Raw genomic sequence first — 27,692 nt, 5'->3', positions numbered from 1 at the left:
CAATAAAATGTCAAAGCTTTGGAAGTTTTTTTTTTTAAGAATCAGGAGTTATCTAGTAGCCACTTTATTAATAGAATCTCTTGTAATTAAGAATAGAATAAAACATTTTTCTACGTTGGTATCACATAATAGAAACCAGTGTCCTACAATTCAGTAATTAAATCAATTTTGGAGCCAATATGCAGCAGATATTATTTGGTAGCTCTTTTGCATCATAAAGGAAGATAATTGCAAGAATGAGAAATAACTTCGATGTCATCTAATCTGGTGGTTTTTGGACTTTTTTGTTAGCACCAGTATCCTTTTTGTCAATGAATGCATAAATAATCTGCAAATATAGAACATACGCAGACACAGCTGCTGTGGTTGGATCAGGGCTGACGACAGTCCCTAGGCCACTGCTCACCTTCTCTTACCCTGCACACACCCTGGGTCCCTAAACTTCATGTTATACCATTTGAAACCCATTAGTCTAGAAATTCCTTTGTGGTGCCATGGGAAACCAAATGCTGGTGTATTTCAATTAGGGGACTTGTGCTAGGGCACACAATTAGTGAACCGCAGACCTGTGATGAGAACCTCTACCTTCATTAATCCTTCAAGCAAAGCCATGTTTGGTGCTTTATGCTGATGTGAACCCTTTTGAAAAGATTTGATATATTTCATCATTATTTCTAGTGTCTCTTGCATAGAACCCCACATTTGTACTATTGTTCTAATTATTAATTCTTATTTTTCTGGTCACATTTTCAAGTATACAATATAAGTGAAAAGGCCAGGAAAATTTTTCACTGCCAGATAAAGCATTTAGAAATCAGAGCTTTAAACAGCTCTGTTGTCACCTGAAAAATAAAAACTAGAAGCTACACTTGTGAACTCTAGCAGGCTTTCTTCTACAGCTGTGTCATATATCAGTAGTTGTTACATGAATATACAGCTCTTTAAAGAGATCCTGCTGACCTTTTGTCAAAAGAATGTGCTTTGAGCACTTTTCTAGTGGTGGTAAGAAGATTGCACATTCATTGACTTGTTTTTTTTTTCACCACTTGTAGTGTATATTTAAATAGCTTAGTTCAGTTTGAATAAGGGCAGTGTGCGGTCATTTTTATAAACATTTTCTTTAGAGCTAACTAGCTTCATAAAAATCACACTCAGAAACGTAACTTGTCCCAAGTTCTTCCACACTAAATGCTGACATTCCTGCTAATGCTTGTTTCACTCACTGAAGAGAGTTCAGGCTCCAGGGTTTTTCAGGCTATAAAACTGCTCTGCTTATGAAAATGGCTGTTTGTCATCCTGACCTATTTTCCTAGAGGAGCTCACAGACTTTAATGAGCATGGGGAAGAAGTGTAGATACTGGTGAGAGACACAGGACTTGAAGAAGAGGAGAGGTGGGTGATGACACCAAAAAAAATTGATGCCATCATCTCCCCCCACAACATGAGCATTGTGCAGAGTTAATATTTTATAGAATGTTATTTTACTGATAAAGACTCGTGGACTCTGTAGACTCAAAAATATTGAATGAAAGGTAGCAAAGCAATCTTTATCCTCCTCCTCTTTCCTATTTATTACCCATCCTTTCCTAAAATGTTTGGCTTTATATAAATTAACCAGACGTTTTTGTATGATGATAGCAGAGGTTTCCAGACATGAGTGCTCAAAATTAAGAGAACTAGAATTTGAAAGAAACCTTAATTTTTTTTCATCAGATCATGAGCTCCAACGTGCTCATCTCTCATGCAGTATTTGAACTCTCCTCAAGAGGGAGTCTTGCAGATGTGGTCTTTAGAGAAAGTTGCTTACATGCAAACAAGAAAACATCCTTTGCTATTAAACCTGTCATTCTGCGAAATGTCTCCTTGCAGCTTTTTCATCCTATTTTGTATGGAAGAAATCCTGTAACACAGGGCCTTAAGCTTCCTTAATTTTTAAAATTATTGTTGATTACCCTGATTTTGATTCTCCTGCTTTTCTGAAGTACTTAACGAAAGTGCTTCTTCTGCTTAGACTTTTGAGATCCAAAGGAGTATATAGTTCATATTAGACAAAAATTCTGTGATTTGTAGCAAATAATGCTTCTGTAACATATTTCTAGTTTGGTTACCAAAGTCTGAATAATATATATCTTGATCATTTAAAGTAGACTTTTACATTTTCTAACTAGGGAAAATCCCTAAAACTAAATCAATTTATGTAATAGTATTCTAGAAAATTTGGTCTAATGGCAGTTTACTACATGATCCTTCAAGGAAATAGCCTAAGGTGTTTTTTGTTTTTTTTTCCTCTCAGGGTTTTTAATGCTTATGTTGTGGTAGTAGGAAGGAACATTTGTGCTTTACCAAATAAATCTAACATCACTCTTGTTAAATATTTTTAGAAGCAATTTATTTGGAAAAAATGGTGACATCTAAAACTGCTTTCATAAATGTTACTCTGAAAACTAAATATTTTGAAAATGTTACATAAAATTTAACTGTGAACCTCTTGAGCAAGTAATGTTGATTTTCCACTACCTAAAGAAAACTAGGACTGTGAGAAATGGGAGACAAGTTTTTCATAGGGCAAGAAAATGATTAGGGCAGCTCTTCTAGAATTAGATAAAACAACTTAGGATGTTAAAAGCTAGGATATAACCTAACAGTACATGTCAACATAACAAAAATTGAGACCCAGGAAAATCTGGACTAGGTTAATTTCAGTAGATTATGTGTGGCATAGTGTGTTTGAAAAATTATGGTCTTTAAAATGAAACTTAAGTTTGGTGTTAGTTGTAAGCTTGGACAAGTTATTCAACTTCTCTAACATTAAACTCATTTGTAAAGCAGAGTTTTAAAGGCTTGGGGGGCATTTCATCTGAACCAGGCACCTCTCACATTACTGTAGGTAGGTTGTAGAAGTTAATTGCTTTATCCTAGTTCCTATTCCTATTGGCTTTTAAAAGAATGCCTTCTAACAGAAGGAATGGGGCTATAGGATGAACAATTAGACAAAAATATTGGTTCTAACAACCCTACTAGACAGAAGGTCCTACTTCTGTTAAGTAATATTGCTAGATGCTGTGGAAAATCTGTAGAACTTTGCATGGTATCATTACACGTTTTGGACTATTCTATATATATGCCCTCAAAAGAGAAAATCTCTCACTTCTTCACACTCTTTGGAAATCCGTAATTCTGAATACTCAAGACAGTGAAGCAGCAGGTACCCTGTGATTTCAGACAGTTTCCCCTGTAAATCTTGTCTTTTCTCTTTAAACAGGTGGTTCCATCAAGGTCCTAATCCCTACAACGGAGCACAGGACTGGCTTTACTCGGGCAGCTACTGGGACAGAAACTACTTTAATTTGCCTGACATTTATTAAAATGCAGACAAGTCAGGGTATTTGGCTAATCTACAAATAAGTCTTAAATCTATGTTTTTAAATTTTTTCCCTTGGTTTCTACTCATCTTCTAAAACAAGAAAAAAAACCCACTCATAACTTGCATTTCACCCAAGAAAAGCAGGGCATAAGGTGATACTGGTGATGAAAGTGTTATGGAAAATGGGTCATTTTGCTATCCAAACATACTTGGAGTACTGTTTTATATTGAGGTAAGCGAAATTGCTGGATAACTGGAGAATGTGCTTTTTATGGTTGCTGTTGCCATATTTACTAAAAGTTTATACCTAAATGTAACTTTAGCTTTATGAAATTATATAGTAATCCCAAATCAAGTTATTTTGAATATTTTATGCTGTCATGCTTGAATGTTTTAGGTGTAACTTTGAAATGTTTAGAATACTCCTATACAACATTTATGTGCTCAAATGCAGAGAAGGTTATGTCATTTTGTAAAGACTACATTGGTAAGATGGCTGTTTTTTAACTAATCCTCTCAATTTTACCCCTTCCCACACCTCCAGAAAGAAAAAATGCCTGACTATTCAGAATAGGTATCCTGATTTGAAAATTCTAATGAATTAAACTGAAAAGGGTATTTCATTTGCTTATCTTAGTGCTCTGAATTTACTTTGACAATTCTGTAATCAATGTCATTAGAATTAAGAGGTGTTTAATTGTACGTCTGAATTGAAAATATGTATAAAAATCTAGCAATTCACAAAAAAATGCCCTAGAAATAGATTTTAATCATCATCATCATCATTACATAATGACAAACCTTTTTAAATGCTTCAACTTCCAGTGGCAAATGCCACCAGAAAAATTAAGTTGCACTCATGTAAGTATCAAACTATATAACAGGAGGTCTTGTGCATTTTAAGTTTGCAAGGCACCTGTGTACTTAATGTATGAAGACCTACTGTACAGTAGTTTTGCCCCTTTAATTGGGGTACATTAAGCTTATATTTATCCACCCAACCCCAGACTGAGATATATTACTTCAAGGGGCCTTAGGTAGCTGCCAGTAAATTATTTTAATTGCTGTCATGAAGTTAACAAGTGTTATAATGAAATAATCTACCTGATGCTAAATAAAGGCTTTAGAATGTTACAAAAAAGTGTGATTTCTTTTAAACTTTCAAGTGTACTAATGTTGCCACTTCGTACCATCCTAAATTATCAAGAATGTCCTTACGAAGAAGTCCTTGTGCTGCTGCCATCCCCAGGGCCCAAGAGATAACCAGCTGCCTAGCACACACAGCGGTAAGTAGATAGCACTCAGTATATAGTAAGCTCTGGGGAAATGCAGTATTATAGGGAAGTGCTACTCTTCATTAGGTGTGAATGCCAAATAACAGAATTATCAAGTGGTAATTCCTGGCTAGAAAAGCTAGAATGAGAGCGGTTATTTTTTTTAGTGTGTACAAGAGTTGGAAAATGCTACCATGTCATAAGTCTGAAAAGATTTAAGGCCTTTTGTGTCTGATTGGTTGTCTACCTCCTGAATTACAAAATAAGCAAGAATACAAGGATTTATGCTTGCATGAAGTTTATTGATATATTTGGCTTGGTGGCAGACTCCACCTTGAACGTTGACTCAAACAGCCTCATTTTCGGCATCTGTTAGGAATAATGTAGCGAATTGTTTAAATTTAATCATGAAACTGAACATGTGAAGTGAGAAGATTAAAATGCAAGGTCTCCCCTCCTGTCACTAAGCAGTAATGAATCTAGTCAGTTACTTGTGCATTTGCACTAAGGTATCCTAGCATTTCATGCTGAAAACAGCCATTCTGCCCATTCTACTAAAAGTCTAAAGAGGGAATAAGTAAATGCCCATAGCCTTAAGATATTTTGATGACTGAGAGTTGTCACCATAAATATAGTCACTGTTTACTTGAACCAATTCCCACCAGTTCTAAGTAACTGAACTCCTTGGTATGTAGGTATAACACTTGTATTATATACTCTCAGTCTCCCTACTTCCTCTAATGACCTCCTCCTCTCATCCTTTCCCACATAGCAGCCAGAGAGATCTATCATTTTTCTGGTTTCTCATTGAGTCCAAATCTTTCTCCTTGGTATGCAGGGACCCTGAATTATGGTCTTCTCTTCGTGCCTCCAATTTCCTCTTATGTACCCTCCCCTGCTTCCCACTTGCAGTACCTCCAGCCCCCATGCTCTTTCTTGCCCTAGAACTCTGGGCTCTTTGCAGGGCTGGCTGCTTTCATACCCTGGGCCTAAAAAAGACAGGCCGGTATCAGTACCATGTTTAATTTTCTTCATACTCCTTAACACATTGTAATTTTTTGTCCACCTCTCCACTAAAGTATACATTTCATGGTTTGCTCAGTCCTGTAAACATGTGGGGGATGAGGGGCTAGCACAATACCTGGCATTAAGTACGGCTGAATGAAAAACTTTTAAATGAGTGATAAAACTCTTATCTATGGTTATTTCCAGTTGTCTCTTGAGCTCTGTGTTCCCAATCCATCCTATAAATATTCACGCTAAGAGGGAGCAAACTCTTACTACCATTTATTAGGTATTCCATATAGAATCTCTTACCTTGCTCTCCAGTTCTCAGCTCTTTTGTCTTTGCTCCTCTCCAGCCCTTCAATATGCCAACTAGATTGTAAATTCCCACATAAGACTTTTCAAATCTATCCCATCCCCTTTTACTATTTTCCAAGGGGCTAGACACAGAACCAGGTATTCAAAGTGATTGGGTTGATTGGTTCATATATTAGGCACCAGATCCTTGGTGTGGGTCATAATGGTACAGTGCACTGCTGTGCATTATTAGTAATTGGTGATAAGGAAGCTGGAGGCAATAATCTTATCAAATTAGAGTATACCCTAACTCACTGCATATCTCAATTCAATTTATTTTTTTAAAATATCTCAATCTCCAGGTCAACAAATCAAAATGCTAAAAATTCATGTTTAAGGCCTACATATTATGGTAGGAAAATTTACCTACCAGTTTTATGTTTCTGCTTTGCGAACATGGGCAGTAGTCACGGTTATTTCTCCAGCAATACCATAACTTCCAAAGGGAGTATGTTTGTCACCAGATCCTGAACCTTTTTTGGCTACATCTTCTACCGGGAAAGCAACAGAAAGAAAAACTGGGCTTTGTGGCCTGGGGACATCCTGTCCACTTGTAGGAGGACTAGCATTCTGGGGGTTTGAGGGCTGTTTCTGGAATTTCTGGTCTGCAGGAACAGCAATGGGTACTTGGACTGCAGCATATCTCTTCAAGGTGTCTGACTGGGGAACAAGCGTATGCCCAGGAAGAGGTTTCCAATCCTGTGCTTCCTGAACACTGGAGCCTACTAAAATAAAAGGTGGGGCACTGGTCTTCTTGCTGTCGTCCATCATCATATAAGTTGGAGAAGTAACTTTCGGTGGATGCTGCAGAAACTGTGGATCCTTAGGATTAGATAAATAGAGGGTTGCTTGGGGGAAAGGCCCCGGTGCAGGTGGCGGTGATGGGCGACTTTGTTGATTCATATCAGTAAGACAATAAAGGGTCCACATGTTAGAATATGGTGGTGGTTGTCCTGCTTCGCTTGTTGCTATTGCTATAAAAAAAAAAAATTTGCAGGCATTAGAGGTTTGGTCTCTGTATCAGGCGCTATGCACAGAAATGTCTTTATAAATTTCGTTTACATATAAATAAACAGCTGTAGTAAATATGTGCCATAAAGCATGCTATAGAGAGGGCTAAGTAAATTGTGTTTGGTAATGTGAAAGGAGAGATTCTCTACAGTTGGGAAATGAGAACAGTGCCGCGATGCAAGGCAGGAACACTAGAGTTGTGGCTGAAGAAGCAATCTCATTCTAAGTTGCTGTTTCCAGGTACTTAAACTCTAGACATGGCTTCTACAGGTCCTTGAGAGGAAAAGGAAAATCGACAATTTTGGCTTTACCAAAAAATTAATCGAAGAGTATGTTAAGCCACTGAAAAAAAGGGTTAATTCATCTGCATAGTGATTCTTTTCTTTATGAAAGAAATCCATATTAGGTACCATCTTTTGATCACATAATCAAATCTCTTTGGCCCTTCAGGTACTATTACCTCCCATTAATTTGTCACCACATAAAAACGTCACATAATCTAGGACTCAGAACCCCAGAGAGCACTGCTTTTAGGCAAGGCTTGAAATCATAGGTCCTAGGCGGCAGTAAAAGGCTGGTTGGTCCCATAGCAGTTCTTTAAGAAAAAAGAGTTCTATGCATGCCGTCCATCTAGGTACACTAAGGATTCTGTAATGTCCAGTTTGACTTGCCTAATAAAGATAGTACTGTCTTGGAGAACTGAGTCCTAGAAGATAGGATGGTAGAGAAAAGACCCCTGATGGAACAGGTGAAGTTTGCCCACATGTGCTGGGTTCACCTGTCCTTGGTGCAGCTTATCTTTCCCAGAAAGGATGACACTATGCACATGATTAAGCTAGTGCATTTTCAGTAGTTTTAGAAACTTTCAATTGATCCTTCTTAAAACTAATTTAAAAATATGCGCAAGCCAAATTCTCAGTATTTTTGTTAAATATCCTCTTAATGCTTGCTCGGTAATAGTTAAGCACCTGAAAACAGTGACTTGGTATGGAAATGCCGCTTAAGCCACAAGTGTAATGCCAGCCTCACACATTACACTCCCAGCACTGGCTTCTGCCTTTTCAGCTGTATAGAATCCCTGTCACACTGCCAGACAGAATTTGATCTCTAAACACCTGCTTTGGTAACATTTCTTTATCATTCTGGCTTTAGTAAGAGTCAAAGTTCAGAGAGTTTCTGCAAAAGGAATGGAGGAGCTTGGCCCATGCATGTCCCATCTTTCCCTAAAGGGAGACAGGCCCCTGCACTTGTCTAGGAGGGTGGGCAGACCAAATGTCATAATTAGATCGAGATGGAGGTCAAATCATGTCTGTGTCACAGGGAAGCAGTAGCGATAGTTCAGCAGCCAAAAAGAGCAGCTTGATGTGGGCACTTGTGAGGGAACTGACAGAAGAAAGCCAGTCATCTTAGCTGTGCCCATCATTGCTCAAGTGCCTGACTGTTCTTTCTACTGCTGCTACCCCCCTGCTCCCCTGTGTGACAGGTCTTCGTCCTGACCTTTCCTCTCTCCATCCAACAATGAAGCTGCTCCCTCAGCTGCAGGAGGCTCGCAGGCAGGAAAATCAGTGCTTGAGCCAGCTCCCCAAACCAGGTTGCAGAGCTCTCCTGACTCCATGTGAAAGCACAGTCAAACACACCACCAATTCTTTCACTTTAAAAGGCCACCACCTATGTAAATGCATTGCTGTAGTCTGATTTTACATTCACAAGTGAGAAATTGGGAACCAATACCCCTTAATGACAGTTTTGTAACAGGAGTATTCAGATCACAGACCTGACTAAAGGCTCTGTTTTTCACTACATAATATGTTCAAAAGAATAACACAAAAGTGCTAATGATCAAGTGCTAATTTTGATGATGTCACTTTAAAATCGCTCATCTCATAAAGGTAAAATCTCAAACACAACAAAGCCTTTAAATAGGTTTGGCATTTTAAAAAGCTGTTGAATGTAAGACGTCTGACCAAATCTTCAGAGAGCCTACCTAGATGGTTACCTGAAATACAAATGTCACCTGAAATGTAATTTTTAACTTTGTAAGTATCTGATTTTCTTACCTGACTCCATCAAACCTTGTTCAGGTGCTGCTTCCCATTCTGGTTCGATCTCTGGTTCAGTAAGATTTTCTGGACCAGGAGGAGGGGGGCCACTAGATGATCTTACAGATGTACCTGAGTGCACAGTTTTTGTAGCTTCCCCAGAAAGCACAGGGTTGACTCCCATCTCCTGGGATGCAGAGTTTTCCCGTGACTTTTCCTGCTCAGAGACTACTGCAACGATCTCCACTTCAAGGTGCAGAGATTTTTCAGAGCCTACTACTTTGGTAGAGCCCTCTGCATCCAGGGATAGTGCAGATGGACCTTTCAGAAAGGTGTCAGAGATCAGAACTGTTGCTTCTCCCTCCACATATACTGAGGAATTAAGTTTTGCATCCTCCAACTGTGCAAATTTTGCAGAACCTACAGATTTTTCAGATGTGCCTGAGTCTGTCTTGAGTATAGGTGTGGAACTAACTGGTGGTAACAGCTCATTTTCTTTAAGAGAAGCAGCTTGTTCGGGTAAAGGGATGGCTACTTGTTCTGGCATTAGCTCGATATAAGTAACTCCTTCAGTCACAGGCTCATCTTTATAGACAGATGATATACGAATGGCTGATGTAACCTCAGGACCAGCCTGAAAAGGGACCTCAGGAGCTTGATCATGAGCAGGAGGTTCTTGTTCATCCTGCAAGGGGGGTAAGGAAGCCGTTGATGGTTCAGCCTTATTGTCTTTAGGTTTTGAACCCAAGTCTACATGGCCAGATGTTTGGCTCACAACCTGCCTTGCTACCCTCTCATCAGAATATGCAACAGAAGCAGCTACCGTGTTATCTTCAGCAGCCTCTGAGCTCAGCACCTCGTTGGAAAAAACAGGCATACTTGTTGCCACATCCACCATTAAAACGTCAGACTGATCATAATGAACAGATGAAACTTTACCTAACATCTGAGCAGCAAATTGAGCTGGGTCAGCTGGGACATAGGCAACCTCTGGTGAGACAGCTGCTGGACATGGCGATGAGGGTGGGGTAGCAATCTTAGGAGTAGATGGCGTTGAAGGACCACTAACTGCTTCAATTGTCACCTCAGGCTCTTGGGGGAGCTCAGCATGAACTGATGGGAACTGAGTGGTTTTGTTGATAAACTGTGGTCCAGCTATATTGTCCTCCTCTGTGTCTGTAGATTTTTCCATCCGTGTAGGTTCTTGGGAAACTGTAGATGTTTCTTCTGATTCTTTTATACATTCTGGTTTCTTCTCTTGTGTCGTTCCTTCTGACCACTTCTCAACTAAAATAACAGCCAGATGATTAATAAGTATATATTTCCCAAATGAAGAATTTTAAAGAAAGCAGCAATGGGCTGAGCATTCAAATGTCAATATATACACAAGTACAAAAGAGTTTTATATCCCAACATCTGTGATTTAGTGTGGGTAAAGAAACTTTCCTGTCCTGTGCAATCAAAAGACACCTCAGTTCATCTCCTTAGAAATAAATGACTCCAAGTAGCACAGAGAGACAAGTAATGATCAGATAGATACCAGTTTCATCAGAAAGATTCTAACTCTGCCTAGAAATAAGGAAGCTGAAAATCTCCATGGAAAAAACTACTGATCCAAACTTTGGCACACAGCTAAGGAAGAGGGGTGGGGGGCGAGATTTCTATCTAGCAAATATCTAATCTTCACCTGGTATAATAGTAATGAAACATGCTGTTATATTAATAAAGGCATTCCTCAATTTAAGGAAATTGGTATTTAAAGTCTTAATGAATTGGAAAACTAGAGGACTAGAGGGTATTTTTACATTAGGAAATGTCTTATATTCCAACTTAAAATGGTAGCGAGGTGTGATAATGCAGCCTACTGGTCCTACTGTACCAGCCAAGAGGAGCAGAAAAAGAGCTCTTTGGACCCCACAAGTAGGGCCTGAGTGAAGGAATCCTCAGGCGTGAGGAAAGGCCTTGGACAGATTGGGAGGTCAAGCCAGCTGGTGACATTTAGAAACCCCTAGAGCTAGAAAACAAATCATTTTCTGCTTGTCACTCACTTGTGTAACCACCTTGATGGTTCCTCATCTAACATTTTCATACCTGCTTGCTTTACTGAGGGTTTTCTCTCAGGGAAGCATTTCCCTAATATAATAAAATCTGCAGGAGAAGTAGAATTTGCTTTATAAGAATGTGTTTGCTTCAAGTCAAAACTTTCAGGACGTTTTCATAGGTTCAGGTGCTTCCTAAAGAACAGAGTCTTACAGTAGCTTCTTTGCATAGCTGCTAATTTCTTGTAAATTCAAGTCAGGTGTCTAGTTCTGGACATGGATTAACATACTAAAACTGTGCAGGAAGGAAAAAAAGCTACATCCACTCTTGCCTCCCTCTGCTTAGAACAATACTTCATTTTTCTAACCATTCACCATTTCAGGACTTCCCCACCCACAAAGTCCTTTATCCACTAATACACTTGACTGGTGCTTGTGCTGTGTGTAAGCCGCTGTACTAGGTCACTGTTGAGGATATAAACATTAAGGTGAAATCTCATAAAGCTAATGTTCAGTAGGGGAGAATAAGGTAGGTATACAAACATAGGTTAAAAAAAAAAATATTAAGTACCTAATAAATGGTCCTAATAAAGATCTATGAACATTCAGAGGAAGAAAATAATTGGCTGGAGGAAACTTTAAATAAGTCTGGCCTTACATTTAAGATGCAGAAAACTGCAAAACTATTGCAATTATAATAAGGGAAAGCCAAATAAACCACAAAATACGTTGATAGTGGTGGGTGCAGTAACTAAAATATGTATGGGATACAATGGCTTTTAAGTAATTTTTGTTACTCTTTGAAAAGGAGATGGGACAGGTGTGGAAGGGGCCCCTCACAGTTGCCCCATCCAAGATGCCAGAGAGCCCCCTGTGGAAAAATACAGGTCAAAACCAGCCCTGTCCAATATGATTTCCTTTATTAGAAACTTTACCAGCCTCCCTTGTCCAATGAGACACAGTGGAAGTCTCAGACTTCTTGGAAAGAGTTTCCTTTCTTAATGAAGGGGACAAGTGTCATTGGTGCCACTTTCTCTTCCTTCCTGACTTAAATGTGGACACAGTACCTAGAGCAGTAGCATGAGGGGCCAAATAAAATATGCCAGGAATGACAGCCTAGATAATGCTTTTTTATTACAGCATTGGCAGCTGAATGAACACCACTTCCAGATACCTTGTTTTCTAAGTCATGGTTAATTGGTTTTGTTACTTGGAGCTGAACATTTCCCTGATACATGGCATAATTAGAAACAGTAAAGAAACATGGGGGGGGGGGGCGGTATGGTATATGCCGCTTTTTAAATACCATCTCTGTTTTTATTTGGTGAATTCAGTAATACACATTTTCTCATTGGCATTTGTTGAATTCATTATTTGAAGATTAGATAATACATTGTACTTTTTTTAACTTACTGTCTAGAAAACTTTGTGCTGTGTCCCATACACCCTCTCTGTGGTATAAGGCTGGTTATCAAGAGGATGCTTTTGAATTTCCTACATCAGAATCATGTTCAGTGAATAGTTGTATTTCTTCCTTCCCAATATGTATGCTTTTTTTTCTTTTGTTTCTGTTTGCCTTATTGCACTGACTAGAACCTACAGTACACTGTTGAACAGAATGTTGATATTAGATTTCTCTGTCCTGGTTCCGGTCTGAGGGAAAAGTATTCAATATTCACCACTGAGTATGTTAGCTATAAGGTTTTTTTTATGCATACACATTAGATTTAGGAAGTTCCATTTTATTCCTTGTTTGCTTATAAATGTCTTTGAAAGTATTTCTTGTAAAGTAGGTCTGATGAGAATGGATTCTCTTAGCATGTCTGTCAGAGAATGTCTTTATTTTCCTTTCATTTTTTAAAGACTATAATTACTAGGGGTATATTCTAGGTTGGCAGTTTTTTGCTTTCAGTACTTTAGAGATGTCATTCTATTGTCTGTTATGGTTTTGTTAAAGAATCAGCTATTTGTCTTATTATTCTCCTAAAAGTAATATGCCTTTTTATCTTGCCTGTTTTCATGATTTTGTCTATCTTTTGCAGCAATTTGACCATGATGTATCAAAGTGTGGTTTTCTTTGTATTTATTCTACTGTGGGTTCACCAAACTTTTGAATCTGTAGGTTGATACCTTTCAATTAGACTGGGCCAAGTCTAAGCCATTATTTTTTCGAAAAATACTTTCCCATCTATTCTCTATTCTCATGTAACTCCTCCAATTACACATTAGTCCTTGTGATCATGTCCCATGTATGTCTCTTACACTGTCATGTTGTTTTTCTCTTTACTTCAATTTGGATATTTTCTATTGCCCTATTTTTTAGTTTTCTAATTGTCTTCTGCTAGTGATGCCATCCAATAAGTTTTTAGTTAGCTGTTATGTAATAACCATTTATTTCTTATTTTTGGATTCTATCTCTATTGAAGTTGTCTTTTTCATCCATTTTTCCATCTTTTCAAAACATGTTAATCATAGTTATTTTCAGTTGTCATGTAGTAATTCCAATATTTAGATCTTCTTTGGGTCTTCTAACGAGTATGCTTAATTTCTTGATTATTAGTCACTTCTGCTTTTTTGAATGTATAGTAACTTTTAATTGTATGCTGGAAATTACAAATGACATACTGTATAGGTTCTGATTTGGTGTTGCTCTTGCTCTAATGGTAAATCTAATCCTTCTGAAACATGGTTTTAGATTTTGTTAAAGTGGTTATTTCATCTTTGTTCTTCTAGCACACTTTGTTCCTAGGGTATGACCTTCCTGGGGTCTCAAATGAATTGCCAAGTTTTCTTATGTCTTCATTTTGGCTGGGCCCAAACTCCCAAGCCTCTCCAACAGCATACCACTTCTGAAATCCCTGCTTAGCTTTTAATCTCCCAATAGCTCTTCTCTGCTAAGTCGCCTCAAGCCTTTCTCCACATGAATAGCTTAGGAATAGGCCCAAAACCCAAAAGAAATATTTTTGCAGAGTTTTGGGGGATCCTTCTTTGCAAATGCCTCATTTGTGGTACTTTGTTGCCCAAAATCCAACCACATGAGTAGCCCTGCAGAAACTCTGCTTCTGTTTCCTCTTCCCACTCTGTTTCCTCTTCCACTCTACTTGGCCTCTATTTCCCTGAACAAGAATTTGAAAAATGCCACCAGGGTGAATGTAGGGCTCAATTTCTATGACTCCCTTCTCCTAAGAATCCAGGTACAGGACTTTATTTAATATAATTTCTCCAGGTTTTACAGTCGTTTATGATAGGAGGGTAAGTCCAATATTAACTACTCCATTATAGCGGAAACAAATCTTTCTCTACTGAATTACACCTAGCACAGCATCTAGCAATGGGTAGGAATTGAAATATTTGTTAAATGAAATAATGAACTAGATTTTAAGGATATATAGGATTTGAAAGGTAGACAGGGGAGGGAAGGGAACTCCTGAAGGAAGAAGTAGCATAAATCAAAATCTAATGACTTGAAATTACTTCAGGTGATAAGTCATCTGTCTGTTGCATTAGGTCTATGAAGATATGAAATGAGATGATTGCAAAGGTATGATAACTTCAAATAGTAGAAATCTTTACATGCGATGGTCTTATGAAGGGATAAAAATTTATATACTATGACTTAACATGTTAGAAAGCATTACTTTCTCTAGCTGATCTCAGTTTGTATTAAAATGCTTATTTCCAAATGGCAAAACTATGTTAAAAATTTTTTGTTTCTTCTAGTTTAAAGGTCTCTTTTGGTTATTCAGTCTTTAGAAGTATTATTCTTTTATCAAAGGTCCTCCCACTTCTAAAGAGGGCACCTGAACGCTAGAGTAATCTCTGGCTCTGATCTACATGCTGTCAGTTTCTGCTGGCTCTCAGTTACCTCTGGTAAAGGCATAACTCATATTACCTAGACTCTGGGTATTGGGCTCTGACTCAGCTGTTATTTACTACTTGAGTGTTCTACTTTCTGGAAAATGTGGCCAGTTTACTTATTTCACTCAAGGTCTGGGAGATCTCCTTCTTAATTTGGTCCTCTTTAGCATCTGAGGCCAATTTTTATTTTATTCCGAGCTTGGACATTACGTGCAATAGCTCTCTGCTAGCAGGTTGAGAAATGTCACTTTTTTCCCATGCTGATTCCTTGCTATTCAGCACTCTGGGACAATCTAAACACATTTGGCCCCACTAAAAGCCACACACAGGTCACAGGAAACCAGAAATATCTCAGGCTCATCTAAGAAAGATTCTCCATTATTTCTAATCTGTTGCTTCAAATGAAATTCTTCTGTTCAACAATTACTTACTGAATGTCTGATCATGACAATTACTATGTAGGTGCAGAATGTAGAATCTTTCCCGCTAAATGCAGTGCTATGCTAACCACACGGCTTGAGAAGTACACATTCTTCTAGACAGCACCCAGGAAAGCAAAAAACAAGCTTCCTGCTCAGGTTTTATGGACTTAAATCAGAGATTCTACCTACTTACTTTGTCTCTAGTTCCAATCTCAGCTACTAGCACACTTCACATGCTACCCACACTCCAGCACCACAATCCACTGCCAAGAAGGACTTTCCATTTCCCTTTCTTTTGCAGCAGGAAATGACTGTATATCCTATCCCTTTCCCCTTTTTCTATGGCTTACACAAAGTAAAAACTCGAGTCTAGTAGCTTTGGCTCTTAAATCAAAACTCAGCTCTGGAAATTTCAAGAAAATCTTAACAAAAATAGGTTCCCACAAAACTCCAAAGTTTTAGCTTTCTTACTATGAACTTTTGAAACTCAATACTGAGTAACAACTTCCTTGCCCCATATTCTACTTGCTTTTTCCTTAAAGCAAATGAATGCTTTGGCAAGTAGAGAGCAACAGAACAAAGAGGAATAATTATACACTAGTTTAATATTTTTTCGAAAGTCTCCCTACAACACTGAAGAGTTTGGATTTTGTGAAATAAGGGACCTACTGAAGTTTCTGGGTAGCAGATGTTGTTCTTTCACATATTGACTCTTGTCTCCTAGTGTTCCTGACCTCATCTTGGCAACCTGGTTTCCTGTTCTAGCTTTCTTGGTTTGCCATGTCTGCTCCTCACCTAGGCCCCTCCTCTCCTAATCCCAACACTGCGTTTTCTCTGTCTCTAGTCTAACAATCTGACCCCAATTCTTGACTGTAACCATTGCTCAATAATTTATTTGCCTTTTTTAGTATAGACAATTCCCCGACTGATTAACTTACCAAAATGGAATAGCATGAAGGACCTAAGACCCTCTCCCCAAAACACTGCCAAATGATCATTCAAACCTGTTTTAAACTTAATGAAATTCTTAGCAACCTTGTTTAGGCAAATGCTAGACTTCAAAAAAATATATTTGTATAGGCATAATTCCAATCACTGTATTTAGGGAGTCAGCATAGCCTTATTTGAAAATACACCCAGGAAAGTGCAGTGTTACCAGAACTTTACAAAATTTAGTACGGACAGTCCAGAAGTAGATATGTTCCTTATTTGTTTGCAAGAGTGTATAGACAATAGGATATGTAACCAACTATAAATATAATGCATAAAAATAGAATTTGGCATAAGAAATTAAAACTATTATATTTAATATGAATAAAAAGGCAATATTTAATGATATGCATAACTATGATATGCATAGCTGTGGTGCTGTATAGAAACTGAAATTGGGCCTGATGATCAGCAGCAGTTCATGACTGTTATATGGCCAAGTCAAGAATGTCCAGGATCCATTAGGAAAGTCAACAGGGTGACTCAGGTGGGAGATCGAGGTGGGCTAGGCCCTCTTGATACTTCAAAAGAAGTGGTTATTGCCTACCTATGTTGGAAGCCAAGACAGAGCTAACACTGGAAATGGGCCTCAAATAGGCTTACGGGGATGGAAGGTGATAGTGGTGTTGAGATCTCATTTACTACTCTGAAGGAGAAACCCCTGCCCTTTTCACTGAGTGGTGAAAAGATGAGAATTAGCACAATCTGGGCTACAGGTTCCACATAAGAAGGTGACATGAAGAAGTAAAACAGTGGGAGATAATAAGAGGAAAGGGAGCTGATACTCCTTTCCCTTTACTCTTTCAGTTCAAGAATTTAAGGTTTTTCCAGCGAGAGCCTAGAATGTGGAAAAAGCATGAGTCGTGCTACTAGGAAGATCTAAGCTTCCTACCCAACTCTACCAATTATTTAATATTTAGAAGACTGCAAGTTTTTTAACCACTCTAAAGCATCAGATTTCTCTTAATTTCTTGAGTCAAATTGCAATGATGTCACCAACCTTATAAAGTTGTTTTAATAAAGGAAATGTATTTTAAGTGCCTAGGACAAAACAGCTACTCAATTAATTCCATTCCCTTCTTTTCCTAGCATATACTATGTGGTGGAACTTAAAAGACAACTCTTTTGCCTAAAATATCACCTGAGTTTCTAAAATCTCAATTAATGAATGATGAAGAAACTCTCCTGAGAAGATCGAGAAATGGGGGAGCTTTCACTGATTCATATGGTAGTGAGTTCTGTTTAATCAAATTGCAGAAAGAGGATCTAAGAATGTGTTTCATAGCATGAGCTGCCTTAGAAATGGACACGCGTGGGTAAAATGCCACAATGAAGGCTTACATCATTGTTAAGGACCAGCTTAAAGATTCTAGGCTCTGGAAAAATGGGAAAGATGAGAGACAACAGAAAAGTGAGAAAAGTCTGCTCCCACATGTTTCTTTTCCCCCTCCCTCCTCCATCACCTGACTGCAGAAAATTTTGAAGGCACTGGGAAGATGGATAAACACTACTGGCCCTATTGTGAGGCCTTACCAAAAATGAGGCCCCTTCTAAGGAAAATCCCAGGATGAAGTGTTCAATAACACAAATGGTACATGTAGGGATGTAGTTACCTCCATGCTTTCCAGGCATATGGGCGACTCGGTAGTAATGCTTCTAGGCAGTGAACTAACTAATTTGGGAATAACTTTAGCAGATACAGCCTTCCGACTGAGCATTCTTACGAAACACGTCTTTCATGCTCGCATCTGCTATCTGGGAGATGAATGAAGACCAATACACCAGGGATAGCATTTAGCTCTTGCCCACATCACCAAGTTCTAATACCTGGTGCTGTCCTTAGGCTGGATATAGCCTCATGCTGAAGAGACTGAAAGATTAGAATAAGGGTCACCTGACTTAGTCCTCAAAGAATGGTTAATTTCCCAATATTGTGAGTCATGGAAAGCCTGGAAGAGCCACAATCCTTGGGACCAATAAAGCAAGATGCCACCATCCATATTTAATTCTGGGATCCACAGAAGTTCCATTTAGAGGATGAAGATGCCACCCACGTTTTCACTGTAGAGAACTGAACCATCATGTAGCCAGATTTACCCAGAGCTCCCAAAGGAATAGCAGTCGGGGAATTAAACCAGTGAGAAGGTAGGAGAATGTCACTCAGGAGGAAATGCCCTATACCAAGTGGGACCCTTATGGTGCCTCTTTATCTGTGGATAAACATAGTGATGCTTTCCTGGATATACATGGACTCATGCCATCTCTATGATAGGACCTGAATTAATAATCCTGTTTGTCCATTTGGGATGACAACAAAAGGCAGACAGAAAAATGAGCCCAACTGATATTAGACAGTAACACTGAACTCTATATTTTCTGGTCATACCTTCATATTACCTTCCCATCTTCTAGGTAAACTAAACAAGTAATGTTCACTTCTGCTCTATTGCCTAAAGAGCAGTTTGTTTCTACGGCCATACTGCGAGCCTATTTTTAGGATTATCTGTATACTGTGTCAATTTCCTTGATATCTGTAGTTAGTAGAGAAGGAAAGCAGCAGTATCACCTACCTGCCTTCCCTCAGTTCAAAGTATGGCTGCTCCATTAGTTCAGTATATTAATTTTGAACCCTGAGATTCAAAGACATTAACCTAGTTGGACCAAAATCCACATCAGTTATAGTTTACTTGCTAAGTTGAATGGTGGGTAAATTCTACAGTATACAAATTAGCCTCAAAGGCTACCAGTTAGTTACCTTTCACCATGAAGAGTCACTGACTCCATCACCATTCTCAAGTAGAGTAAGCCTGCATACTCCCATAGCTCTCAAACATAGGTCCTGGTATAGAGGACACAAGTACAAAGCATAATAACCTTGAATGCCTAGGAAACCAGGCTTATAGAGAAGGGGAGGGTCAATGTTCTAGCACTTGTCTGTATACCCTGCTGGTGGTAAGCAAGTCTTGGACCTATTTCCCGCAGTAAGCTGAGAATGCCATCAGGACCCTGCAGAGAAAGAGCCCGACTATGCAATAAAATATTCCTAAACCACGGAGATTCACTCTCCTGCTCCTTCAAATGTTGACTATTGCTATTTTTAATCTTGCTGTCTGTTTTGGGTGTCTCTTTCACTGCAGGTCCAAATCCTCATGATTTTTATATTTTCCAAGGTCTTACTCCTGATTTCTCCCTATCTTGGCTATGTTATTATCTATTAACATCACCAAAGTGAAACTCAGTGATCTCACCTTTCTCTATGATCATTCCAAAATTGTTGATCAACCAATGTAGCAAAAATTTAGTTATTTCACACACTGACCCATGAATCTTGATTTTCTTCACAAAATTCTACCAGAATCTTTTTCTTACCATTCTGTTAGACATGTATGCCTATCCTTCAGATTTGACCAATATATATTCTTTTGCTTATATAGTGATCTTCCCAAATTTTCATCATGTGACTTTGCCTTTCTCATTTCTCCTTTTTCTTTGCTCCTCTGCTCATTCAATTTCATGTTGTTGTGTTCACATAAGGTAAACATTTACACATAAAACACTGCCTTTTTTTATAAGCAGATATACAGAGCCTGTGTCAAAGAACCTAGAGGACACCACTCTATATGAAAAACTTAATCTCTTCTCTACATAGAGACATACAGAAAAGATGGTCAGTGACACCTAATTATTTCTTGCCCTCCAGCCTGGACTGCAGTTAAATCATCTTGGGGAGAAAAAAATGGTGGTGGTTAAACTTCTCTTTGTAAAAAATCTTCCAAGGAGAGTAATACTCAAGTTATAATGAAATATATTATCTATACAACTTTCCTAAGTAATATATTTCATTATAACTTGAGTATTACCACAAAATCCAATTCTCTTCAAGTTCACTGTACTTCCCTAAAGATAGGGCATATTGGAAAGGGGTTAAGTCATAATTTTACACACACTGTTCTAGGTCTCATTATACCAAGCAGTTTGCAAAAAATGTTTCTTATTTTTGCATTTTTGAGATCTAGAATCCTCCAAAATGTTAGTCCCCAGATTTAAAAAAACCTGATTCAATAATAATAAAGCATCAGCAGTTTGACTATTTAAACATACACTGTATGATTAGCTATGATTAGCTTAACATTTGTGGGCATCTTAAGTTTGAGCGTATGCTATTAATGATGCAATAATTTATAACCAGTATTCTTAAATTATTACCACTTTTGGTACTTACCTTTACATTGATGAAATTGTTTAACCAGATCTTTTATATCCAGAGAAGGTTTCTCTGAAGGAATAAATACAGGAGATCAGTTACAAAAAAATCCCAACTTAAAATACTTTCGTTTTCACAGCAACAAATATATAATCTAAAGCAGTAACAAACCTTCTCTAAACACAATAAGTTCTTTAAAATAAACAGCTGCAAACTGGGTGATGTTTTGCGGACTGGTTTTGAGAACGGCTCTGCTAATTCCCTCGAGCAGAGTCTTGAGGCCATAAGGTACGACAAGTCTGGGCTTTGAAGAAATCATTTTGGTAGGATGTCTGTAATCTCAACTAAAATGAAGAAAAACAAAGTCTTATAAAAAAAGGTTGTGGTTAAACTTTTCTATACAAAATATTTCTTAACTATAGTTTCTGAGTACAAATCTGTTAAAATTATTAGGTTTAGTTCTAATCTCAGTTATTTATTTTAGTTAATTCTTGATGATAGTTAAAAAAAAATCATGTTACCAATAGCTTTTTATGTGCTATTAAAGAAATCCATGGGAAAAGCCCTGTCAGGAACTCCAGATATTAAAAATGGGGGGGGGAGGGGACTTGTTTCTGTAAAATTCAGTCAATATTTTGTGCAAGAAAATTTCAAAAAAAAATAAATTAAGCTCATTTATTTGTGTCTAAACATCTTTCTAAACCACAGAGACACTGGCTTTTCTGTATATACTGCAAATAGTTACGAAGTAGGGTTTCTATAAGAAAATGTCTTTTTATCTCATTTTTCTAAAAATATCCCTGGACACATCGATCATCTTTTTAGGTATACATTTTTTTTTAATTTAACAATCAGAATAGGTGTAAATTACATGTGGTTTTATACCACTCACCACCATGCATATACCTCTTTTCTCATATCCTCCCTTAACCTCTGCCCTGGTTTTCTCTCTCTCCCCTCTCCCGCCTTTCTGGATTTTAAGTGGTACCAAAGGTACTGCACAGGAGAACCTGTAATTCTCAGGGTTGCAGAGGCTGCCACCCTAAACTGGGTATCCATGTGTTGTTTCATTCTAAAAAAAAAAAATTAAAAAATAAAGCATATAAATACCTGCAAAGAAAATTAAATATTTAAGGAAATCAGTCCAGTGGTAACTTAAAATTTATGGTAGAAAAACTAGGATGAAGCTACAGGTAAGGTTAGTATTCCAATACAACCCACAGGTCCTACACTTTGATATGGGGTGTTAAATCAGCCCCTAAACTACCAAGCAGCCATGACAAGATAGGAAACAGTTGGATAAATGCTTCGGGTTTTGAGATGTAAAAAAAAAAAAAAAAAAATTTGCTTAGGGGAATCACAGCTATTCTGGACCTTGAGACCCAGGAAAAATTTCTCCTATGGGTCCTCAAATAGAGGAAAATAGTGTGTGATATAATGAACCATGTCCTCAAAATCATTCCTACAGTAAATAGGATAATGAGTTTCATGGGTCTAAGTGGCAGTTTAGTTACAGCAATTATACAAGTGGCCAACCTCCAATGAAAAAGCAACTCAGCAAAATGCTGAATATTTAAAAAGCACACTTCATCTTCCCAAAGGTCAGGAAAAGCATGAATCTGGATTGGCCAGAGCAAACCCTTTGAGAACATAAGTACACTGAATCCCTTAATGAAAACTTACTACCAGAGTGTCCTTCAACGAGCTTTACTAAATTAAACCATCTTTTAAAAACCAGCAGCTTTGTCAGACCCACATGCTAAACGTTAAGGGACACAGACTGGCACATAGGTTGTAATTACATATATTTTTTTAAATGTATACCCTTTGCACCCTAGTATGCGTAGATAGGTCATATTTTTAATGTGGCTTACCAGTAGCCATGATAGAACTAACAAAACACCCTCTCAGCAGACAGGTAGCAGTTGGTGCTACCAATTGTGGGGCGAGCAGCCATGCTGTGACCCTAATCTTTCCCACTCCAAGCGGTGTTCCACACCCCGACCCCACCACAGACTTCATGAATCTGTGGGACAATTTATGCTGGGTGGCCTACTATGCAATCCCATGTAAGGAATTGCGGTGAGCAAGTTGAGAAATACTGTGACACCAATATGAATACATAAGTGGGTAAAGTCCCAAATACATTGAGAGTCGCTGGAAAGTGAAGCTTGACAATTGTCCCCAAATCTCTTTTAAAGGTATCTCAAAAGTAACAAATTTTACAACCCGCATCCCTGCGCCAAACTGTGAACTTCCGTTTACCCACTACCACAGGGGGTAAACGCTTGCGTAGGGGAAAGAGTGCCTTTGGCTGAGGATGCGAGTGAGAGCTTTGGAGCGACAGAAAACGTAACCGGAACACATCACTCACATCCTAAAGACCTACGCCAGGGTCAGTGGAAGCGCAGGGCCTGGGCTTATTTTGCCATTTGGTATGGAGAGTGCAGTGAAATGTGGGCGAGCGGCCATCAACTATTTCAGGAGAGGCCAGGCTGCTGCCACATTCACTGGCGTGGCCAGCCCCTCCCCACGGCCCTCCGCCTTCCCCATCACTTAAGGAACCGTCCTAACTGCCTCCGGGGCACATGGGGGACTGCCCCACCTTCTTTCCGGCTACGTTCTAAAGAGCTTCCTTGCTGACTCCTTGCCGGCGGCTCCTAGAGAAGTCAGCGCGCCCAGCTGGCCTTTTATACTCCTGGGACCCGTCAGGGCGTGCGTCACAAAGCCCCGCCCCCACAATGGAAGGAGGCGGGGCTCCAGCAGCCCCAGCCAATAGGGAGCCGAAAGGCACAAAGGCTGGAATTCTGCGGGGCAGGGTGGCTTTGCTTCCATCTTTTCTGAGTACCAACGGGTATAGGGAAACTGGCGTTTCCAAACTGCCAGGAATCGAGGCGACAGCCTCTCCGCTTTTGGTCACTCCATCTAAAATAAGAGATGATTTGGAAGAAAAGAGAAATAGACTTATGGCAGTTCTATCTCGCTGCCACCTCCTCTCCCTTTCACACTACCCATCCCCCCACGATGTTACTCTCAAGTCACTTTTTCAAAGAATAATTTCTGCCACGGTGTACACAACAAACACTAGTATAAAGAGAACAACTTTACGCAACACAGTACGTTTCCTCTTGAGAAACTGACCTGTGGAAATTTGACATTAATCCTGAAGCTTCTCTTAAATTTGGAGTCTTGGAATACCTCAGCCATAACCTATCCTCCCCAAACCAGACCTTCACCAGCAACAGGTTGCAAGTCAAGGAGTACTGTGTCACATCAGGTGTTTTAACTAAAGGAACATTGGCTCATTTAAAATACCCATTTTCTACCCTTTCACGGATTCAGGTTTGTATATTTGTGCTAGGCATTAAATAACACCATAATCATGATTATCAGATTCTAAGCAGCCTGCATTATAACAGATTTTCAAATCTTCAAAAAACAACAAGAACCACAGAAAATCGTTAAATTTCATAAGGCCACACTTTGCAATAAAAGCAACATTGAAGCTCCAACTATGCATCTATGCTACACACAGCATTTTCTGGGGAAATTAATTCATCCATTTAATAGTTATTACTAAGTACCCATTATGTGGCAGACAAGTTCTTTCTCGTCACAAGCATATTTTAAAAGAAATGCTTTTAGATTTTGATGTGATGATAGGCCTGCAGAGGGGGTTTTTTATCCATCACTATCCTCAGCACCACTTTCATAGTGTAAATAAAAGTGAAGTGAATGAAGCTGTCATAATTTCTTATGCTTTGGTTTATAATGTTTAACTATCAAAAGTATAATGAAACTGAAACACACCAAGTGCAAATATCAGAGGCCCTATTTATGATGTCATTTGGAATTAGAGACAATTATGCTTGTGTAGCCTAACTAGGTGGGTCATCCTGAACACCTACTAGATGCTAAGTACTATGCAGAATACCTGTAACTCAGAAGGCAAGGCTTTACTTTCCATATTTCCCCAATGCCGGTTTTGTCCAAGTCTCTCTGAAATGCAAATTAGTGAAAACATTTAACCAAAAATTTTCAAACCACTACTTGCTGCTTTGATTTCTAAAACTAATGATGTTTTACAATCTTATCCTTGTATTCATCTCCCTTTTAGTCACTAGAGATCTAACTAAAATATGAATCTACTCTTATCCATTGCTCCCTGTCCCCTGGCCCCACCTCAGAGTCCTACTCTACAGAAGCCCAAGGTTCTTTTGTGATCTCAAATAACCCCCATCTCACCTTACCATTTCCTTTCTACTTGACTTTCTAGAGATTGGTCTTAAACACCCATGTTGTCACCTGTGCCTTTATGTAGGTACAAGGCCTGAGACATCCTTCTAGCCATCATTTTCACCTGATTGAATTCTTTTTTAAAACTCAGCTTAGAATAAACAAATAAAACTCAGCTCAGGAAACCGCCTAGTTTAGAAAGCCAAGGGATGAGAAGCATTTCCTTGGCTGTCCAATGACAAACTCTGTGACTGAGCATAATCTGGCTACATAATCCTGTGTGAGATCCTTCTCTCAGATTTACTACTTACCAAAAGATGAAAATGTAGGTCAAGGTTTGTCTAATTTAGACCACTTGCATCAAAATCATCCTAGGAGCTTGTTAAAAATACTAAGCCCTCCCTAGAATTTACTGAAATCAGAATCTCAGAGAGGACTAATTTATAAAACTAAAATGTGAGAGCCACTGGCCTTTGGGAGGAGAAATTATAACCCAGAGCTCACCTCGCTTACAAGTGTGTTTCGATTTTATTCCCCAGTCGACTGGGAGCTAGAGCTCAGCCCCCTTGCTAGTTTTCACAAGGAAGCCAATTACACTGTGTACTCGAGGATTTTTGCACTCTCTACTGAAGGGCACGTCTTGAATGGACCAACTTTCCATTCTCTTGCTCCCCTTGTCCTTTTCTCCTTTTGTATTTCCTCTTCCTATCTTCCAAGTCTCCTTCCTCTACTACTAGCTTCTTGGGATGATATGCTTTTTTTTTCTTTTTCTTTTTTAATATAAAATATAACACCAACAGAATCTAAAAATATATAAATACCAAACAGTATATCATGACTGTGTGAATGTGTATCTTCCCAGGTAGAGTCATATTTAAATACTTGCCACAATTTGCTTAATGAAGCAATCAAGTAAAAATCAGGTATGCATTGTCCTTTCATTTTAGTTGGCAGAGATATAAAGTGCAAATTCTGTAAATAGTTGACTTACACAATATGCAATAACTATTCTAATTTTCTGTGACATCTGAAAATAATTCTTTACTCAAATATTTCACTATTATGTGCAAAAATCATAAAGATACCTAACCCAATAAAAGTAAAACCTTGAATATATTAACAACAAAGGTGCATATTACATCATTATTAGACCATGCCTCCAAGTGTCAAATTATGTGTCCAGAGTATATAAAATATACATTAGCGACTTCTCTCTTCATAGGCACAATCTAATACAAAAATATATGTGACATTTATAAATTACAAAATCCATCTGGAGCTTCCAAAATAGGGAAGAGGAAGGAGTGATACCAGTACAAAAAGAGCACACATAAATGCAAATGACTCCACTTACATGATTATTTTCTTCATCAACAAGGAGTGAGGAGTAATGTACACCAAACGAAATTTCTAGGCAGATCACGGTAGTTCACAGGTTGGTTAAGTAATGGCACACAGGCCAGGTAACTATTAGAATTACTCGACTCAAAAAATGTACTCAGATTTCAGTAATCTAATGGTACAGTGAGTACACTGTACTTTTGTTAGTCTTTAGAATCACCACCGACTCCCTTCTCCATGTTCCACCACCATATTAAGATAAACCACAAGGATTGTTATGCACCAAATCTAGGAAAGAGTTTATAAACACAACTATTCTTTGCCTATTAAAGAAAATCTACTTGATGGTGTTGTAAAGTTGTCTATTCAGTTCAATGACCTGAACACAAACTAATTTGAAATCCTGAAGGAGAAATAAAAAAATTTAAAGCAGTTAATGAAGGAATGGTTCTTTAAAAATTACAAAGTACAAGTCTTTATGTAATCTCTGAATGCTGAATAACAAGTTTGAATAATATTTGGACGGAAAATTCAACTGAATAAGTTTGAACAATATTCAAACTCTGAAACAAGAACTTCGTGATTCAGAAATGCTCCACAATCCTGACTTTTCACATATACTACAGTGAAGACAACAAAATGGCAAAAGCTACATTTTAAAGATTCATAATGTTCTTCCCTTCAGCCTAGATGAAACCAGGCATCCAATATTTTTAGACACTAATTTCTCTCTTCAGAAAGCATCTACTTGGCTTCTAGATCCACTCACTTCCTGAAAGATAGCAATCTTTCCTTTCTGGCTACTAACTGAAATCTATGCATGAGTCACACCAGAAAGAAAGTCAATGTGAATAAATACTTTGGCTTTGGAAGTGGGGAAACATGAAGATAGTTTAGCCAAAATCAGTAAAGAATAATCATTTCAGTCAAGGAATTAGATTAAGTAGATTAAATCTGTCAACATTTAAAGCTGCTCCCATCCATGCTTTGTTAAGAAATATTAAAGAATTATAATTGGATGAGGTTGTCCTTCAGCTAAAAGGATATGTAAACAAACGACATCCCACAGTGCTACTGTTTAGCTCAATATAAATTTTTAAAAAATCTAATTTTAAGATTGAGCCACATTAGCCATACAATTATGGTAGAAATTCTTAAGTGACTGAGGTATTTTGATTCTTTAAAACCATAGGTGTGTGTAGTACTGGACAAGGAGGTAAATTAAATGACAATAAAAATTAGCAACAAAGGATTAAAAATAACTTTGAGCTCTTTTTATAATATCAAATAAACTGAGCTAAGGGGAAAATTATTAAATCCTAATAAAAGAAAGTCCAGCGAATTCTTCATTAGCAAATATTTGAGGCAAAAAACTCTATGTTCTTTCAAGAATGATCTTTTCAAGTAATATGTTAAAAGATTCTCAAAAGTTGGTTATTACACAATTTTACAGTGGGAAATTCCTAAAATGTAAGCATTATTTATCTAGTCTATAGACTAGGCTTTCTAATAAATTAGTAAAACAGTTATACCTTTGGTTATAAAACTACTA

General features: G+C 38.1%; 2 protein-coding genes across 15 annotated transcripts in view; one reads left to right on the top strand and one right to left on the bottom strand.

The window, feature by feature from the left end:
• Positions 1–4,498, top strand: part of OSBPL1A (oxysterol binding protein like 1A) — a 178,137-nt gene extending 173,639 nt beyond the window's left edge. For all 7 annotated transcript variants that reach the window (XM_036229911.1, XM_036229912.1, XM_036229914.1 and 4 more), the window contains one exon: positions 3,263–4,498. In XM_036229911.1, coding sequence (XP_036085804.1) covers positions 3,263–3,365 — 103 coding nt within the window. In that variant the 3' untranslated portion in view covers positions 3,366–4,498. The remainder of the gene's footprint in view (positions 1–3,262) is intronic.
• On the bottom strand, positions 1,031–27,659 carry CABYR (calcium binding tyrosine phosphorylation regulated). 8 transcript variants are annotated; one of them, XM_016118420.2, is made up of 6 exons: positions 26,154–27,659; positions 24,498–24,562; positions 20,735–20,907; positions 20,582–20,635; positions 9,069–10,337; positions 4,920–6,974 (listed from the first exon to the last, which is right to left on the bottom strand). In XM_016118420.2, exons 3-6 carry the CDS (start codon positions 20,880–20,882, stop codon positions 6,376–6,378), a joined length of 2,070 nt encoding a protein of 689 aa, XP_015973906.1. In that variant the 5' UTR covers positions 20,883–20,907; positions 24,498–24,562; positions 26,154–27,659; the 3' UTR covers positions 4,920–6,375. The 8 variants fall into 8 exon arrangements, with proteins under 8 accessions (XP_016022461.1, XP_015973906.1, XP_016022544.1 ...); XM_016166975.2 differs by having other exon boundaries at positions 1,031–5,007; positions 6,371–6,974; positions 20,735–27,659; XM_016167058.2 differs by having other exon boundaries at positions 23,169–27,659.
• Positions 27,660–27,692: the final 33 nt, after the last annotated feature.

The sequence above is a fragment of the Rousettus aegyptiacus genome, unplaced genomic scaffold, assembly GCF_014176215.1.
Source record: "Rousettus aegyptiacus isolate mRouAeg1 unplaced genomic scaffold, mRouAeg1.p scaffold_m13_p_12, whole genome shotgun sequence".
NCBI classification, from domain to species: Eukaryota; Metazoa; Chordata; class Mammalia; order Chiroptera; family Pteropodidae; genus Rousettus; species Rousettus aegyptiacus.
The sequence above is the reverse complement of the archived record's forward strand: the minus strand, read 5'-3'. Positions and strand labels throughout refer to the sequence as shown.